At 42.1% G+C, this 16,194-nt stretch overlaps 1 protein-coding gene across 2 annotated transcripts in view; it reads right to left on the reverse strand.

The window, feature by feature from the left end:
• The window catches only part of shisal1b (shisa like 1b), a 67,969-nt gene that overhangs the window by 22,749 nt on the left and 29,026 nt on the right, over positions 1-16,194 (reverse strand). For both annotated transcript variants that reach the window (XR_006757007.1, XM_014124478.2), the window contains exons 2-3: positions 9,952-10,150; positions 3,695-3,908 (exon numbers count right to left, since the gene is read on the reverse strand). Coding sequence is in view for 1 of the 2 variants with exons in the window: in XM_014124478.2 (XP_013979953.1) it covers positions 3,695-3,908; positions 9,952-10,018 (281 nt within the window). In the remaining variant the exon portion in view is untranslated. The remainder of the gene's footprint in view (positions 1-3,694; positions 3,909-9,951; positions 10,151-16,194) is intronic.

Here is a 16,194-nt window from a genome sequence, read left to right on the forward strand (position 1 = left end):
TCTCTCCAGATGAAATCTCGCGTCTTGTGACGGCCGGCCGCCCAACAACCTGCCCACTTGACCCTATCCCCTCCTCTCTTCTCCAGACCATTTCCGGAGACCTTCTCCCCTTCCTCACCTCGCTCATCAACTCATCCTTGACCGCTGGCTACGTCCCTTCCGTCTTCAAGAGAGCGAGAGTTGCACCCCTTCTGAAAAAAACCTACACTCGATCCCTCCGATGTCAACAACTACAGACCAGTATCCCTTCTTTCTTTTCTCTCCAAAACTCTTGAACGTGCCGTCCTTGGCCAGCTCTCCTGCTATCTCTCTCAGAATGACCTTCTTGATCCTAATCAGTCAGGTTTCAAGACTGGGCATTCAACTGAGACTGCTCTTCTCTGTGTCACGGAGGCTCTCCGCACTGCTAAAGCTAACTCTCTCTCCTCTGCTCTCATCCTTCTAGACCTATCTGCTGCCTTTGATACTGTGAACCATCAGATCCTCCTCTCCACCCTCTCCGAGTTGGGCATCTCCGGCGCGGCCCACGCTTGGATTGCGTCCTACCTGACAGGTCGCTCCTACCAGGTGGCGTGGCGAGAATCTGTCTCCGCACCATGCACTCTCACCACTGGTGTCCCCCAGGGCTCTGTTCTAGGCCCTCTCCTATTCTCGCTATACACCAAGTCACTTGGCTCTGTCATATCCTCACATGGTCTCTCCTATCATTGCTATGCAGACGACACACAATTAATCTTCTCCTTTCCCCCTTCTGATAACCAGGCGGCGAATCACATCTCTGCATGTCTGTCAGACATATCAGTGTGGATGACGGATCACCAGCTCAAGCTGAACCTCGGCAAGACGGAGCTGCTCTTCCTCCCGGGGAAGGACTGCCCGTTCCATGATCTCGCCATCACGGTTGACAACTCCCTTGTGTCCTCCTCCCAGAGTGCTAAGAACCTTGGCGTGATCCTGGACAACACCCTGTCGTTCTCCACTAACATCAAGGCGGTGACCCGATCCTGTAGGTTCATGCTCTACAACATTCGCAGAGTACGACCCTGCCTCACACAGGAAGCGGCGCAGGTCCTAATCCAGGCACTTGTCATCTCCCGTCTGGATTACTGCAACTCGCTGTTGGCTGGGCTCCCTGCCTGTGCCATTAAATCCCTACAACTCATCCAGAACGCCGCAGCCCGTCTGGTGTTCAACCTTCCCAAGTTCTCTCACGTCACCCCGCTCCTCCGCTCTCTCCACTGGCTTCCAGTTGAAGCTCGCATCCGCTACAAGACCATGGTGATTGCCTACGGAGCTGTGAAGGGAACGGCACCTCCATACCTTCAGGCTCTGATCAGGCCCTACACCCAAACAAGGGCACTGCGTTCATCCACCACTGGCCTGCTGGCCCCCTACCTCTGAGGAAGCACAGTTCCCGCTCAGCCCAGTCAAAACTGTTCGCTGCTCTGGCACCCCAATGGTGGAACAAGCTCCCTCACGACGCCAGGACAGCGGAGTCAATCACCACCTTCCGGAGACACCTGAAACCCCACCTCTTTAAGGAATACCTAGGATAGGATAAAGTAATCCTTCTAACCCCCCCCCCCTTAAAAGATTTAGATGCACTATTGTAAAGTGGTTGTTCCACTGGATATCATAAGGTGAATGCACCATTTTGTAAGTCGCTCTGGATAAGAGCGTCTGCTAAATGACTTAAATGTAATGTAAAAATATAATTTTTGTGAGACGCAGAGTAGGTGAACGGATGATCTCTGCATGTGTGGTTCCCACCGTGAAGCATGGAGGAGGAGGCATGATGGTGTGGGGGTGCTTTGCTGGTGACACTGTCAGTGATTAATTTAGAATGTAAGGCACACTTAACCAGCATGGCTACCAAAGCATTCTGCAGCGATACGCCATCCCATGTGGTTTGTGATTAGTGGGACTATAATTTGCTTTTCAAAAGGACAACGACCCAAAACACACCTCCAGGCTGTGTAAGGGCTATCTGACCAAGAAGGAGAGTGATAGAGTGCTGCATCAGATGACCTGGCCTCCACAATCACCCGACCTCAACTCAATTGAGATGGTTTGGGATGAGTTGGACCGCAAAGTGAAGGAAAAGCAGTCAACAAGTGCTCAGCATATATGGGAACTCCCTCAAGAATGTTGGAAAAGCATTCCTCATGAAGCTGGTTGATGGAATGGCAAGAGTGTGCAAAGCTGTCATCAAGGCAAAGGATGGCTACTTTGAAGAATCTAAAATTTAAAATATATTTTGATTTGTTTAACAGTTTTTATGTTACTACATGATCCATATGTGTTTTTTCATAGTTTTGTTGTCTTCACTATTATTCTACAATGTAGAAAATATAAAAAAATAAAGAAAAACCCTTGAATGAGTAGGTGTGTCCAAACTTTGACTGGTAAGGTACATACATTAGGCTGTAAGTATCTTTAGATATAGGCCTATTGTAAATGTGTATTATTGAAGCGTCATCATCTTTATTGCTAAAATAAACATAAATCACAGTAATTTGACAGAGGTAATGAACTGTTCAGCACATCAATTGATAAAACAGGACCATGTTTAAAAATCAACTGGTTCTGAGTTTATGTTAATATTACACAGGTAAGCTAATGGTAACAGAAATCAGGAATGTAGACAGGCTCTATAGACCTCTATACAATATCTATATGAGTGACTGTGTTGAACACACCACCTCCTGTTTTTATATTTGCCAAAAAATATATTTATTTTTCATTGAATGTATTGTTAAAATAAAAGTTTAAGGAAATACAGGCAGGCACCACATTACTACAAACAAAACAGCTCACTCAATCAAGCCTGGTGGTTGTAAGTATAAAAGCAAAGCTTGCTTTCATATCATAAAAAAAGCTTGAAAAGGTAGTGGAATGGGATAATGTTTTGTTTGGGGTGGGAAGAATGCAATACATTACCTTGTATGCGGTACAAATCACATTATTGTGGGAGCACCTCCTCTAAGAGTAGGACTTAGGCTATTTGAGAAGGTTTGAATCCTAAGCAACCTGCTTACAAATAGTCTGAAGTACAATAGACCAACAGAGATACTGTAGGAGGTCAAAGCTGTGTGCTGGAAAACCTTGGTAGAGCATGGGTGAAGTACGTATTGTGGTGCTCATGTGAATTTCCTTTTTTGGCTTCTGACCAATGCCTACCTCTCACTTAAAACAATATGTTTTGTTTTTAATAGTATAGAATAAGACAATACACTCAAGTACTATAACCATCTCTGCTGAGAGATGGCATCCGCCTGCAGCCCACTCACAAACTCAGTAACAAAGCTTCAGCTCTTTTACTTTGGTTGTGATTCTCTCTATACAGTAGGAGAAGATCAATGTCAACGTGCCCTTTGAGCACCAGGCAAATGGTGTCAATGAGTGGGATATTGACGAGGGAGCCAACAGCTTATAAATCACTAACATTTAAAGGCCAGGGCTTTTTTTCTCTGCGCAAAAGTCTTTGAAATGTCTAAATCTTGAGTATGAAACTGTTGGTCGTTTCCTTACAGATAAACTTTTGACATGTTCTTTAGATATTCACTCAAGCGAGTGTTAGTACCATTTTATAATAACATTAAACCGTATCATAGAATCGCAATAATTAGCTTACTAACAGATAAGGAAAAGTACTACTCTATATATTCACTACTAAAACCTGAATATGACTCACTTGTGTTTGAAGCCGTCTGTGGTGGTAGTCATATTGACCTGCATGACCGTCTGGAACTCAGTCTCGTTGCAGCAGTACTTGAAGGCTGTGTTGTTGTGGTGACAGCAGAACATGTAGGTCTTGTTGTCAGAAAGGCGAGGGCAGTGGAAACCAAAGTGATAGCGCCCCTTGTGGTCGGAGTATGGTTCACACACTCTGAAATGAGCTGATAGAGCTGTGGAGAAGAGAAAGACAGTCGGAGGATGAAGGTACTGTCTTCTTGGCAAGCACTTTTCTAGAATTACTTTACAAATCTGATAAATGGATTATAGTGATTGAGACCGTCATGATTCAGCTTGCCTGTTTTGGACTTGCCCATTAATTAAAAAGTTCTGGGCAAATTTCAAAACGGAGCTGGGGGACATGTTCATATATTCTATAAGAATGGACCCATAGCTATTTGTATTGGGTTTTCTCGGGAACTTAAAAAATTACTCTTTGTGACAAGCAAATGCCTTGTCCTTAACTGGATAAAAGACCAGCCACCAACAATAAATTGGTGGTACTAAAAAACATTTGTGCTATATTTAGGAACAAGGAAGGCGATTTCTATACAATATGGGACCTCTTTTTGCTATCTCTTCCCCTAATCTTGCAGATACCCTAAGAAATGTCAATATAAGAATTATATGAATCTATGGGTCAACCGGACCCTGGTCGCTTTCTTGTATAAAATAATCATTTTATACAATTTTATATACTCTGGTAGGGGTATTTGATATTTTACATGCTACAGCCACGTATTTTGCGACAGTCAGATTATTAAAGGCATGTAAGGAAAATAATAAGGTTAATTAATTTTATTTAAAAAAATGTAAGTAATGAAAAATTAAGAGCAGAGAACTGAAAGGGAATGTATCATTCTTATTGTTTTTGCATGTTTTTGTTTTGTTTTGGTGTTTGTTGGTAATGCCATATTTTATGTTACCTTGTGTCATTTTAGAATTTAAATGTATGCACATATCTACAATTTGTTTATGATGTTGACCTGAAAAAAGGAAAATTATATAATCATTTAAAAAAATATATATCGAAGATTATTTAGCTTGTGATTTCTATTGCGGTGCAAATTATGCAAAACCAAGCAGAAATCAACAGATATTTATTCATCTCTGAATCTGGCAACCAGAGAGGGGTTTCTCTGTGATGGGAGTCATGGAAACATAATTTGGTAGCCTGGACTCATTGTAGATGATCACCAATTACCTATCTGTCAGAGCAACAGAGCAGAGATAATGAGTGTAGATTTACAGGGCTCATCACAGTTGTCTCATAGTATGTCACTGTGGACCAAAACCAAACTACTTGTTAGACAGACACCATCAAAACCAATCAGGTCTGGCAATTTGGCATCCTTTCGCATTTTATTACCGTTGATAACATGAGGTAAAAACGTCCTCCATAGCATAGCTGGGGATAGATTGCCCTTCTAGCAATATGGAATGAGTGTTGCCTGTAGAAACAATGGCAGAGGAGCAGAACTGGAACAAGGGGATGTCTCTGTATTAAGACTATGAGCTCTTCCTCTCCACGATGGAGCCAAGACAATTGCACTGCTAAGAGGGAAAATAATGTTCCTTCTGGGATTTAGTTAGAGGGGGGAAGGGGAGGGAGGGAGGGGGTTATATATTTCTGCCACTGATGTTAAAAGTATTTTACAATCCCATGTAGGCCAAGCAGGCCAATCAGGGACATTTGAAAGAGGAGAACACTCTCAGGTCTAATGAGCTTGGGACAGTGCCTCACTCAGGGTCGTCTGAATAACTGGCGGACTGGCTGGCTTATTGGCTAAATTGCTTGAATTGGCTTCCCTCCGACTCTCTCAAACTTTCAGGCTTCTGCGTCCATGCTGAACAGGGAAGTAGAATGAGGAGAGAGGAAGCTTGAGGTTTAATAGTATGGAGAGACGCTCTCACTCAGATGGATGCACGCTGGTAAACATTCATAAGAGTAGTTAAGATGGCGCTGAAGAACATGGCTGACGTTTTACATTCTTCCAACCAATTGTGCTATTTTGTTATTTTTTTGCGTTTTGTATTACTTATTATTTAACTTATTGTGTACATAATGTTGCTGCTACCGTCTCTTATGACCGAAAATAACTTCTGGACATCAGAAAAGCAATTAATCACCGCGGACTGGAAGAAACTTTTTCCTTTAACGAGTCCGATGAGAAGGATATACTGCTTTCACTGGAACGGGCCCAGATCCACGCCTTTAGCGTGAAGAAAAGACGCCGGAAATGGGGACGCAGATCGAGGATCCTTCTGAGAATCCGGAGCCAAACGAGTAAACTCCCAATGCCTTCCATTCTTCTTGCTAACGTGCAATCATTGGAAAATAAAACTGATGACCTACTATTAAGATTAACCTACCAACGAGACATTAAAAATTGTTACATCTTATGTTTAGCCGAGATGTGGCTGAATGAAGATACGGACATTATAGAGATAGTGGGATTTTCCATGCACCGGCAGAACAGAGATGCTACCTCTGGTAAGACGTGTCTTTTTGTCAATAACAGCTGGTGCGCGATGTCTAATATTAAAGAAGTCTCGAGATATTACTCGCCTGAGATAGAGTACCTTATGAGAAGCTGCAGACCACGTTATCTACCAAGATAGTTCTCATCTGTATTATTCGTAGCCATCTATTTACCACCACAAAACGAAGCTGGCACTAAGACCGCTCTCAACCAACTCTATAAGGCCATAAGCAAAGAAGAAAATGATCACCCAGAAGCGGCGCTCCTAGTGGCCGGGAACGTTAATGCAGGCAAACTTAAATCAGTTTTACCAACTTTTACCAGCATGTCACATATGCAACCAGGAAAAAAGACAAATCCTAGACCACCTTTACTCCACACACAAAGATGCATACAAAGCTCTCCCCCATAATTGTATCCTCCTGATTCCTGCTTACAAGAAAAAACTAAAGCAGGAAGTACCAATGACTCGGTCAATACGGAAGTGGTCAGATGACGCAGATGCTACACTAAAGGACTGTTTTGCTAGCACAGACTGGAATATGTACCAGGATTCATCGAATGGCATTGAGGAGTATACCACCTCAGTCATCAGCTTCATCAATAAGTGCATCGATGATGTCGTCCCCACAGTGACTGTACGTACATATCCCAACCAGAAGCCATGAATTAAAGGCAACATCTGCATCGAGCTAAAGGCTAGAGCTGCCGCTTTCAAGGAGTGGGAAACTAATCCGGACGATAATCAGAAATGCCCTATGCCCTCAGACGAACCATCAAACAAGCAAAGCGTCAATACAGGATTAAGATTGAATTCTACTACACCGGCTCTGACGGTCGTCGGATGTGGCAGGGCTTGAAAACTATTTCGGACTACAAAGGGAAACCCAGACACGAGCTGCCCAGTGATGCGAGCCTACCAGACGAGCTAAATACCTTTTATGCTCGCTTAGAGGCAAGCAACACTGAAGCACGCACGAGAGAACCAGCAGTTCTGGATGACTGTGTGATAACGCTCTCGGTAGCCAATGTGAACAAAACCTTTAAATAGGTCAACATTCACAAAGCCGCTGGGCCAGACGGATTACCAGGACGTGTACTCAAAGCATGTGTGGACCAACTGTCAAGTGTCTTCACTGACATTTTCAACCTCTCCCTGACCGAGTCTGTAATACCTACATGTTTCAAGCAGACCACCATAGTCTCTGTGCCCAAGGAAGTGATGGTAACCTGCCTAAATGATTACCGCCCCGTGGCACTCACGTCGGTAGCCATGAAGTGCTTTGAAAGGCTGGTCATGGCTCACATCAACAACACCCCCCCGGACACCCTAGACCCACTCCAATTCGCATACCGCCTCAACAGATCCACAGATGATGCAATCTCAATCACACTCCACACCGCCCTTTCTCACCTGGACAAGAGGAAAACCTATGTGAGAAGGCTGTTCATTGACTCCAACTCAGTGTTCAACACCATAGTGCCCACGAAGCTCATCACTAAGCTAAGCATCACTTCCTCTGGGACTAAACACCTTCCTCTGCAACTGGATCCTGGACTTCCTGACATGCCACCCCCAGGTGGTAAGAGTTGGCAACAACATGTCTGCCACGCCAATCCTTAACACTGGGGCCCCTCAGGAGTGTGCACTTAGTCCCCTCCTGTATTCCCTGTTCACCCACAACTGCGTGGCCCAACACGACTCCAACACCATTGTTAAGTTTGCTGACGACACAACAGTGGTAGGCCTGATCACCAGCAACGATCAGACGGCCTATAGGGAGGAGGTCAGAGAACTGGCAGTGTGGGTCCAGGACAACAACCTCTCCCTCAATGTGAGCAAGACAAAGGAACTGATAGTGGACTACAGGAAAAGGTGGGCCGAACAGGCCCCCATTAACATCGATGGGGCTGCAGTGGAGTGGGTCGAGAGTTTCAAGTTCCGTGGTGTCCACATCACCAATGAACTATCATGGTCCAAACATACCAAGACGGTCATGAAGAGGGCATGACAAAACCTTTTCCCCCTCAGGAGACTGAAAAGATTTGGCATAGGTCCCCAGATCCTCAAAGTTTCTACAGCTGCACCATCGAGAGCATCCTGACCGGTTGCATCACCACCTGGTATGGATACTGCTTGGCATCTGACCGTAGGGCACTACGGAGGGTAGTGAGAACGGCCAGTACAACACTGGGGCCAAGCTTCCTGCCATCCAGGACCTATTTAACAGAGGAAAGCCCATAAAATTGTCAGAGACTCCAGTCACCCAAGTTATAGACTGTTTTCTCTGCTACCGCACGGCAAGTGGTACCGGAGCGGTACCGGAGTCTAGGACCAAAAGGCTCCTCAACAGCTTCTACCCCCAAGCCATTAGACTGCTGAACAATTCATAAAAATCACCACTGGACAAATTACTTCTACCCCCTCCCTCCCTCCCTTTTGTACACTGCTGCTACTCGCTGTTTGTTTGGTACCTATGCATAGTCACTTTGCCCCCACCTACGTGTACAGATTACCTCAACTAGCCTGTTCCCCTGCAAACTGACTCTGTACTGATGCCCCCTGTATATAGCCTCGTTATTGTCATTCTTATTGTATTACTTTTTATTACTACTTTTAATTTTAGCCTACTTGGTAAATATTTTCTTCTTCTTGAACTGCACTGTTGGTTAAGGGCTTGTAAGTAAGCATTTCACGGTAAAGTCTACACTTGTTGTATTCGGCGCATGTGGCAAATAAAGTTTGATTTGATTTGATAACAGTTCATTTTCTTCGGTCTCATTTTATTACCCTTCTTTATCTGTTAACTAATCTCTCACAACTAGACGTAGGTCATTCCAGTTTCTGACATACCACTTTTGCCAGCACTCAAATCAGAAATACACTTCTCATTTCACAAAAAAACGACATGTTCATGTACATTTTCTAAAAACGTATCAAAATTATATCAAAATCCTAGTTACATAAGATGATTACAGAGGGAGACATATATAAATCAAATCAGTCACTCATAAAGGTCACATATAAATCCCAAAAGGACATTTAAATGACAGCTTAATTTATGCCAAAATCATGTCATCAAAATCCATTTCTGGTATTCTGATCCTATAGCTGATCTCATAAACCACGGGATATATTTGTTATTTTATATATTTAACATTTATTTAAAGGATGGGTATAAAGGAGGGGTCTGCGGTTATAAAGAGGGTGAATTGGCAATAAGGAAGCAGAGCACCTAAGCATTGGAAGTGGACCATAAAGTCCTCTAATGATGCAAGACTTAAAGGAGAAGCAGGCCAGGGGGAAGGCAGTCTGAGCCTTACTAGAGGGAAAACAGCTGGATCTGGTTAGGGCTCTGTCGTAAATATTGCCATGTTGTTAGTTACATTAACACCTATCCAATTTTAGGATACTACAGTAAACAGGTTGGCTCTTATGTTCCGTTTACAACCTCAACCTGTAGGCTGAAAGACCATAAACCGAAAAAAAAGTTATTTGCATACTATCAAACCTCAGGTTGTTTTATAATGTGCATTACAGTTACCGACATAGTTTCACAAATGCAGATTAGTTACAGTAATCAACATTGATGTTTTACCATGCAGAATACTGTTCCTTGACAGTCTTACACCAGTCTCACTTGCCAGACTCACAGGCGACTGTGGGAAGAGACTATATACTTTAACACACACTCACACACCATAACAAAAAGGTGTATAAAACCAAACTTACCTGCAGTGGACAGCAGGAGGAAGATGACTGTCAGGACATTCAAGGACTGCCGGCTGGTGACAGTCATCTTCGGGTCCTCATGAAGAACAGGCGCCAGAGGGGGAGATTCTCACTGCAGGGCTGCTTTAGCTGAACCTCCTGGACATTCTTTGCTCTCTGCCACCCCCAATCACATGGCTGCTGTTGTCCAACCGGCCACCTGGACAGAGAAAGAAAACCAATCAATCAATTAATTTCATTAAATTAATGATCATGATTATTACGTATAAAGCCTATTGTGGGCTACAGTAACTAAGGGCTACAGTAACTAAGGGCTACAGTAACTAAGGAGAGAAAATAAGCTTTTGATCAAATAACATACATCTAGCCACAGGTTATTTTCTCTGATTGGACAATTGTGCCTCGCAGCACTCACCATGGACCAAAACGAGTTGGGTCTTTTTTCCAGCCCTCTAATAGTTCCGATCAATGGGAGTGCTTGTGATAAATCACATAAAGTGCTCTCTCTGTTAGAAGAGGACCCTGTTTAGCTATAGAGCTGTTCGAGATGAGCCTGTTGGTGATGATGCATCGCACCAGTTCATGCATCGCACCAGTTCACGGGTATGATAGAGTGGTGCGATGATAATGGGAGCCTCCACAGGCCTGGGTGGGGCACACAGAATTGAAGAAGAGAGATTTTCAATTCTGAGTGTCCCAGCGAGGCACGTGGAGGCTAGCATTCGCATCGCACCACTCTATCATACCCGTCCGACGTCCGTACAATGTGGCTAAATTAGATAAATGGCTTAGGAGAAACTGTTTTATCTTAGTGAGGACTGAGGACTGTTATTTTCTGCTCTTGGACAAGTTTTTGCAATTGGTCACTGTGTGTTCCTGTTGATTTTATGTTCATCTGAGATTGCCAAATGTAAAATGTATGCTAATTTGAGTTAATTGTAGAGCACGTCACAGACTTTGTCATCAAACACTCTGAATAAGCATGAAGGGTTTTAGATTGTGCAAAGTTAGTGTGACAATATCATCCTGCTCATCTGAGCTAGGAAACACTTATCTAGGAGTGTACATCTGTGTTCATGCTAGGAGGATCCTACATCTCTCAGGGGGAAGAGGAGAAAGCCTAGTGAGGCTGCTTCCTGCTTCATAATATTGACTTGAGTTCAAGAGACAGAATATCTGGATGTCTATCTGCTCAGCCTGGTCTCACAGACTAGGCATGACATAGTAAATGAAATCCGACACACTCAAATTAGTATGGTATGTTACATAAGACAGAAGGTTACTTCAGGATAAAACAAAAAGAGGGTGGTTGATCGGAGTGGATGGGTAACTGTATATTACAAACGTCTAGCAATCCAAAAGTTGTGTGTTCAAATCATCACGGACAACTTTAGAATTTTAGCTAATTAGCAACTTTGCTACTACTTACTACTTTTTAACTACTTAGCATGTTAGCTAACACTTCCCCTAACCGTAACCTTAACACATTAACCTAAGTCGTAACATCAACCCTAACCTTAACCCTTAGCCTAGCTAGCCACCTAGCTAACGTTAGCAACAACAAATTGTAATTCGTAACATGTTCTAAGAATTGCAATTAGTAGCATATCATACTAATTGTAATTCATAACATTTCATATGAATTGTAATTCGTATCATACAAAATGGATGATGGACATCCACAAATTAATACATTCCATACCAAACGTAACATATCATGCTAATTTGAGTGTCCTGGATTTTCATTTACTATGCTACGTCTACCCCTCAGTCCAGGTTGGTCTGCTCAGATTGTTGGTCTCTGCCACTCTGATTTCTGTCACTCTACTCATACCTGGTCCTGTTTGGTGCAGTATATATAGCCCTGTATGCCCCTGACAAGAAAGGTGAAATGGGTGTTGTTGGAACCAAATCAAACCCAGATGGCCATCACAGTGCAATACAGAGAAACTACTGTATGTGCCATATGAAGTGCATATGGAAAGTATTCAGACCCCTTTGACTTTTTCCACATTTTGTTACGTTACAGTCTTATTCTAAAATGGATTCAATTGTTTTTTTCCCCTCATCATACTCAGGGTTGGGGAGTAACGGATTACGTTACATGTAAGGGATTACAAAAACTGTAATCCGTTATGTTACCTGCAAAAATATTGTAATCGGACTACAGATACTTTTGAGGATTACTTTGAAATTCAGTAAGGATGTTTGCAGGAAAACATCTTTGACAGTTGTTTGTTTTCTCAATGACATTCAAATCAGCATTGAAAAAAGGCTCATGTTTAAGTTTGTTCCACCTGAGCGAGTCTGACCACAAGGAGACCACTATGATGACACACCAAATGTGTTTGATGGATCGCGGGAAAAGAGCAGGAATAGGCTTTTGTAGGCTACAGTTCAAGCTATGTCTTCCAATGGTGCGACTACTGTCGGCATCCAAAGATAATCCAACTTGAATGAACATTTGGTGATAAGGATGACAGCAGTGCTGTAGTCTACAGCAGTACGGATATCACTTATTATTGATATCTACATAGCACATTGATGTAAATCACACTTCTAAGGTGCCTATCAATCATTGTTTTTGAAACCAGTGGACAGCCAGTGAAATATGCACTCTTGCAACAGCTACATAGTGGGGATCCCAGTCTATGGAATAAAAATGGGGTTTTTATTGCTCAATCTAATTCATTCTGATAAAAAAAAAAATCCATAGGCCTAATGGACACATGCTCAAACTCACACACGTTTTATAGACTTAAAGGCGCAATCTGTAGTTGCTACATCCATTTTTGGACTTTAAATTATATATATATTAATGTAAAGGTATAATTTAATGTAGTAGAAGGCGATGGGTTAGAACAAGTATACAAAACCAACCCATAAAGTAAAATGTAACATCCATATATGGCCAGCTATGTAAACTTTAACATTGATTTATCCTGCAATAGATGTTGTTCAATTGGTAACATACATTTTTGTCTTCTTCTAATATCTCTAAATTACATTACTGAGTTTAGGTAATCAAAAGGTTACGTTACTGATTACAATTTCGGACAGGTAACTAGTAACTGTAAAGGATTACATTTAGAAAGTAACCTACCCAACCCTGATCATACTACACACAACACCCCATAATGACAAATCAAAAACTAAAATATCACATTTACATAAGTATTCAGACCCTTTACTCAGTACTTTAGTGAAGCACCTTTGGCAGTGATTAAAGTGGAAAAGTATGTGAACCCTTGGATTTAATAACTGGTTGACCCTCCTTTGGCAGCAGTAACCTTAACCAAACGTTTTCTGTAGTTGCGGATCAGACCTGCGGTCAGGAGGAATTTTGGACCATTCCTCTTTACAAAACTGTTTCAGTTCAGCAATATTCTTGAGATGTCTGGTGGGAACCGCTCTCTTGAGGTCATGCCATAGCATCTCAATCGGGTTGAGGTCAGGACTCTGACTGGGCCACTCCAGAAGGAGTATTTTCTTCTGTTGAAGCCATTCTGTTTTTTGCTTTACTTCTGTGTTTTGGGTCGTTGTCCTGCAGCATCACACAACGTTTGCTGAGCTTCAATTGGCGGACAGATAGCCTTACATTCTCCTGCTAAATGTCTTCTTAAACTTGAGAATTAATTTCTGTTGATGATAGCAAGCTGTCCAGGCCCTGAGGCAGCAAAGCAGCTCCAAACCATGATGCTCCCTTCAACATACTTTACAGTTGGGATGAGGTTTAGATGTTGTGTGCTGTGCTTTTTTTTCTCCACACATAGTGTTTGATCCTTCTAAACAACTCAACTTTAGATTCATCTGTCCACAGAAGATTTTGCCAGTTGCGCTGTGGAACTTCCAGATGCTCTTTTGTGAACTTCAGACATGCAGCAATGTTTTTTTTGGACAGCAGGGGCTTCTTCCATGGTGTCCCCCCATGAACACCATTCTTGTTTATTGTTTTACGTATCATAGACTCGTCAACATAGATGTTAGCATGTTCCAGTCTTTAGCTGAAACTTGGATTCTTCTTAACATCATTGAGCATTCTGCTCTGTGCTCTTGCAGTCATCTTTGCAGGACGGCCACTCCTAAGGAGAGTAGCAACAGTGCTGAACTTTCTCCACGTATAGGCAATTTGTCTTACCATGGACTGATGAACATCAAGGCTTTTAGAGATCATTTTGTAACCCTTTCCAGCTTTACGCAAGTCAACAATTCTTAATCTTGGGTCTTCTGAGATCTATATTGTTCGAGGCATGGTTTACATCAGGCAATGCTTCTTGTAAATAGCTAACTCAAATTTTGTCAGTGTTTTTTTTAGAGGGCAGGGCAGCTCTAACCAATCTCGTCTCAATGATTGTACTCCAGGTTAGCTGACCAATTTATGCAGAAATTCCGATAATTCCAAAGGGTTCACACACTTTTCTTGCCACTGTATGTAAATATTTATGTTTTTATGCTTTATAAATGTGCAAACATTTCTGATAACCTGTTTTTGTTTTGTCATTATGAGGTATTGTGTGTAGATTGATGAGGAAAAACATGTATTTAATACATTTTAGAATAAGGCTAGTAAGTAACAAAATGTGGAACAAGTCAAGGGGTCCGAATGCACTGTAACAGGCTAGTTCTGTTTTTGGTTTTTAAAATCTCTTTACTTCAGGCTGTTTCTCCTCCTCAGAGGGACAGTCAGAGAGACTCTCTAGCTTGTTAGAGCAGCCTTTCCTTTCCTTTGACTTCTGGAGAGAGACAGAGAGAGAGAGAGAGAGAGAGAGAGAGAGAGAGAGAGAGAGAGAGAGAGAGAGAGAGAGAGAGAGAGAGAGAGAGAGAGAGAGAGAGAGAGAGAGAGAGAGAGAAATTAGGTTATTGTGTTCTGTCAAACAACAACATGCACCGCATGACCAGGGATTACCCTCCTTTGAAGATCCCCCTTCCTCCTCCTTCGTTTTGGATTTACATGGATTCTGCATTTTTTCATATTGTCCTGTGGAATCACCCCCTTTGTCTCTTCTGCTGTCTTATTTGTCTACACGGTACAAACAGATATGGTATTTTAATCCCCCGGTGTTGTATTTCTTATCAACAAAGAATCACATGTGGATAAAGGTTTACATAATTAGCTTAATGTAAGTCAAGAAGAACCCCTCTTCCCGACACACATACACACACATGCACGTGCACATACGCACCCACACACACAAGCGCTCAGGCAACGCACACACATCCACATGCAAGAAAAAGAAAGGCACACATACACACACACACATGCAAGAAATGCATTTCACTGTACTTGTGCACGTGACATATTTAAAAAGAAATGACATGACACACACACACACACACACACACACACACACACACACACACACACACACACACTAACACAAACACACTCACACAAAGATGAGAAGAGATTGACTGCATCACTAAGGTATCGAACTGTCTGTTCAAGTAGTTGGCACACAGTTCGGACACTCATCAGTATCACACAAGACATGCAGCCAGAGGTCTCTTCACGGTCCCCAGGTCCAGAACAGGGGCTGGAAAACGTACAGTATTAAATAGAGCCATGACTAAAAGGAACTCTCTGCCACCCCAGGTAACTCAAGCTAGCAATAAAACCAGATTAAAAAAACACATTTAGGCACGACGGGGACTGTGGAGAGACACAGACATTTTATGCATTTTGTATTGCATTTTGCATTGTATTTTGTATTGTATTTTGCATTGTATTTTGCATTGTATTTTGTATTGCATTTTGCATTGCATTTTGTATTGTATTTTGTATTGTATTTTGCATTGTATTTTGCATTGTATTTTGTATTGCATTTTGCATTGTATTTTGTATTGTATTTTGTATTGTATTTTGCATTGTATTTTATATTGTATTTTGTATTGTATTTTGTATTGTATTTTGCATTGTATTTTGTATTGTATTTTGCATTGTATTTTGCATTGTATTTTGCATTGTATTTTGTATTGTATTTTGCATTGTATTTTGCATTGTATTTTGTATTGTATTTTGCATTGTATTTTGTATTCTATTATGTGTGTGATATGTGGTTGGTATACGACTGTGATATGTGGTTTTCTCACCTGGCTATCTTAACATGAATGCACTAGCTTCTGCTGAATGGTTAAATTGTAATGTAAATGTCGTGCTGCTATGTATATTGATGTATATTATGTATTTTATTTGTTGTGCTGTTTCCTATTTGGTCCCCAGGAAGAGTAGCCGCTGCCTCGGCA

Source organism: Salmo salar, chromosome ssa10, assembly GCF_905237065.1.
Source record: "Salmo salar chromosome ssa10, Ssal_v3.1, whole genome shotgun sequence".
NCBI lineage: Eukaryota > Metazoa > Chordata > Actinopteri > Salmoniformes > Salmonidae > Salmo > Salmo salar.